At 66.0% G+C, this 3,813-nt stretch overlaps 1 protein-coding gene across 1 annotated transcript in view; it reads left to right on the top strand.

Moving 5' to 3' along the window:
- The window catches only part of LOC112118231 (ly6/PLAUR domain-containing protein 5-like), a 3,479-nt gene extending 1,429 nt beyond the window's left edge, over positions 1–2,050 (top strand). Inside the window, exons 3-5 of the mRNA XM_026659647.2 lie at positions 145–321; positions 653–784; positions 1,479–2,050. Coding sequence (XP_026515432.1) covers positions 145–321; positions 653–784; positions 1,479–2,050 — 881 coding nt within the window. The remainder of the gene's footprint in view (positions 1–144; positions 322–652; positions 785–1,478) is intronic.
- The last annotated feature ends 1,763 nt before the right edge of the window (positions 2,051–3,813 follow it).

The raw sequence follows: 3,813 nt of genomic DNA, 5'->3' as shown, positions 1-3,813 counted from the left end.
GGGGGCGGGGAGTGGGCGGGTACCAGGGTAGATGGGCCTGTGGGGCTGATTCCAGGAGTTCCCCAGAGATGGGCCCCTCCCCAGGGCCTGTGGAACTCCCTGCTACTGTCTTCACCTGCCTTTGGCGTGGCTCTTTCTCCCCAGGGGGCATGTCCGTGACTCTGATCCAAAGGGGGTGCAGAGATGGACACCCCAAGGGAGGGACCGAACCCCCCGCTGCGCCCAGCAGATTCCTCCACATCCAGGCCGATGTGCGCTACTGCCAGTCTGACCAGTGCAATGCCAAGGGGCTGGGGCTGGGGCGCCCCGGCCAGGGCACAGGTAATGGGAATGGGGAATGAGACACGGGGCCTTTCCCCTCTAGGGGGCGCCGGCTCCCATCCGGCCCAAGGGCAGGACCTGCTGGCTCTGGAGGGCAGGGAATGGGACATGGGGCCTGTCCCCTCTAGGGGGCACCGGCTCCCATCTGGCCCCAGGGCAGGGACTGGTTGGCCCCGGGGGGTGGGGAATTGGGCAGGGGCCTCTCCCCTCTGGGGGGTGCTGGCTCCCATCTGGCCCCAGGGCAGGGACTGGCTGGCTCAGGGGGGTGGGAAATGGGGCAGGGGCCTGTCCTCTCTGTGGGGCGCCGTTTCTGATCCGTGTCTCGTTGCAGCTCCGGCCCCCGATGGCCCCACCCAGTGCTACGCCGGCCTGAGCCTCGGCCCCCAGCCCCACACTCTGGAGCGGGTGACGTGTGACGGGGACGATGCCCGCTGTTACCATGGCAATGTCACCCTCACAGCAGGTGAGTGGGTGGGGAGCCGTGGGGTGTTGCTGGGGTGTTGGGGTGTTGCTGGGGTGCTGGGGTGTTGCTGGGGTTGCTTTATACCCCAGCAACACTGGCTCCCCCTGCTGTCCTTGGGGTGCATTGCGCACGCACACACACACACACACACACACACACCACGCCAGTGACCAGGACGGCACTACTGGCTGGGGCACTTCCTGGGTCAGGGTGCTGCCTCTGGCCCCCAATGAGCCCCCATACCCGCCCCATGGCACTCTGGGAAGGTTGGCACCACCACTGCCTCCTTGCCATGGAAGTCTCATCGGCTGCCCCATTGCATTCTGGGGAAGCTGGCATGATGCCATCTCAATGGCTGCCCCATTGCATTCTGGGAAGGTTGGCCCAACGCTTCTCTCCCACGGTACCCAATGGCTGCCCCATTGCACTCACCATGACACCCAATGGTCACCCCACTGCACTGTGGGACGGTTGCCATGACAACCACCCCTTTGCCATGGACCTCTCAATGGCTGCCTCCATTGCATTCTGGGAAGGTTGACCGGATGCGGCTCTCCCACGGTACCCAACGGCTGCCCCATGGCACTCTGGGAAGGTTGGCACGTCGCCCGTTGCCCATGGCACAGAATGGCTGCCCCATTGCACCCTGGGAAGGTTGGCGTCCCTCTCACACACGTCCCCCTTGTGCCCCCAGGGAAGCTCACGGTGCCCATCTTCGTGTGGAGCTGCCAGGCCCCGTCCTGCGCCGTACCGCCCAGCCGCCACGTCGGCCCCCTGCAGCTCAGCCAGGCCGGCGCCTGCTGCGCCGGCAGCGACTGCAACGGGCAGAGGGTCCTGGCACAGGTCTCTGGAAACGTCAGCCATGACCCCCTCGCCAACACCGCGGCCAGGAAAGACCACAAACACCCCGGGCGCAGCCACGGCACGGCTCCCACGAGGCCGCCCTACCCAGATGAACACACGGAGACACGTTATCCGGACCTAGACGCCAGCGACGACTTCACGGAGACACGTTATCCGGACCTAGACGTCATCGGCTACGACAACCGCACGGAGCCATCCGACCCCGGCTACAAGGGGGACCTGCCCCACAGCACCCGCCCCCGCGCCCGCCCCACCGAGCCCGGCAAGAAAAACAGCTACCCCAAATCCACCGTCCGCCCCGGCCACAAGCACCCCAATCCCGGGGCCCAGGGCTCCCAGGCGCCCGGCCTACGCCTCTGCCCCCTGCTGGTGGTGCTGGGGATAGCCCACCTGGGGCTGTGAGGGGGGCTGGGGGCCAGGGCGCCTGGGTCCTCTCCCCAGCTCTGGGAGGGGAGTGGGGTCTAGTGGGTTGGAGCAAGGGGGGCTGGGGACCCAAGATTCCTGGGTTCTTGCCCCAACTCTTAGTAGCTATGAGGAAGTCACTCCCCCGCCGCACACACACATTGCTTGCCTCAGTTTCCCCACATTGAAAGGGAGGGCTCCCAGAGATGGGGGGGGTCGCTCCCCATTTCCCTGCATGGCTGCTGATGATTTCAGTCCCCATTAACCCCTTGTGGGGCCCCTGCCCTGCGCTCCCTCCCCCCCCACCCCCCCATCCTCTGTCTTTAATAAAGTCTCTTACTCACAACCCTTGCATTGCCCAGCTGGTCTCTTTCTGGTGGCGGGGGTGGGGGGGTGACAGGAATCCTGGGACGTGTCATGTGGTTCCGCTTGGTTCTGTAGCCCCCCCCCCCCCCGCAGCCCTGTGCCACTTAGATCCACCACTAGGGGGCACCCTAAAGACTCTTGCCCTTGGCCCGCAGCCGCCTTCAGGTCCCCCATCGGAGGGGCTATGCCAGCCCCTCTCCGGCACAGATGGGACCCACCCCCACCCCAACCCATCACAGTATAGAGGGGAGGGAGAGAATTGGGCATCCGAGTGGGACTCCAAATTAGACAATTCTATACTGACCCCCCACCCCCCACCTCACCCCCCAGCTTCTTCGCTCCCTTGGGTTGTTACACAGCTGCGCCGCCCCAGAGGTGGTTGCATCTCAGCGCCGGGCAAGGGGTTCCTATGTAAACAGCCCCCACCCCCCACCCCGAGACAGCTGCATCCCAGCGCCAGGCGAGGGGCTCCCTGTATAACCAGACCCCCGGATGGATGATTTCCCACATGCTGCTGACAGAGCAGGTTCTGCCAGCCCCAGCCTGGCTGAGAGTCAGAAGCCAGCCGGAGGGGCGGGGGGCGAGTGGGGGAGCGGGCGGCTGGGGGGCCAGCGGCTGGAGGGGTCATTCGCAGGAAGCAGCCGCTCCTTGTCAGTCTGGTCGTCCTGCCCTGTCGCTCACACGCAGTTTGCGACCACGGAGTGGGGCTTCGGGATCCCCCATCACAGACACCCCCCAGCCCAGCCGAGACCCTCCTCTGGACCCCGATGCAGGCCAAGCCACCATGACCCACGGCAGACCCAGGGGGTGGGAACTGGCACCGCCCTATCGCCTGGCATCGGCTCTCCTGATACAGGGGACTGGGGTGGGTTAACGGCGCCCAAAAGCAAGGGGGGCTGGGAGCCAGGACTCCTGGGTTCTCTCCCAGCTCTGGGAGGGGAGTTGGGTCTAGTGGTTAGAGCGGGGGGCTGGGAGCCAGGACTCCTGGGTTCTCTCCCAGCTCTGAGAGGGGAGTGGGGGCTAATGGTTTGGGCGGGGCAGGAGGGGAGTCAGGACTCCTGGGTTCTCTCCCCAGCTCTGAGAGGGGAGGGGAGGGGAGTCTAGTGGTTAGAGCCGGGGGGGGGGGGGGGGGGGGGGGGGGGGGCCAGGGCCCCTGGGCTCTATCCCAGGTTTGAGAGGGGAGGGGAGACTAGTGGTTAGAACAGAGGGGGCTGGGAGCCAAGACTCCTGAGTTCTCTCCCTTGCCCGTGCTCTCTTTGTACAGTGGATGATCGCGACAGGGCAGGTGCCTGGGGGTCTCAGCCATGAGCCGTGGCGGCCGCAGCCACTCTGTGCTTTTCTTGCGCAAGCCAGCGGTGAGAGGCGGGCTGGGCCCACCCGGCCCGGGGCTGACGAAC

The sequence above is a fragment of the Terrapene carolina genome, unplaced genomic scaffold (genome assembly GCF_002925995.2).
Source record: "Terrapene carolina triunguis isolate 2854851 unplaced genomic scaffold, T_m_triunguis-2.0 Scaffold647, whole genome shotgun sequence".
NCBI lineage: Eukaryota > Metazoa > Chordata > Testudines > Emydidae > Terrapene > Terrapene triunguis.
Note: the sequence above shows the minus strand (reverse complement) of the source record. Positions and strands in the feature narration are given on the sequence as shown.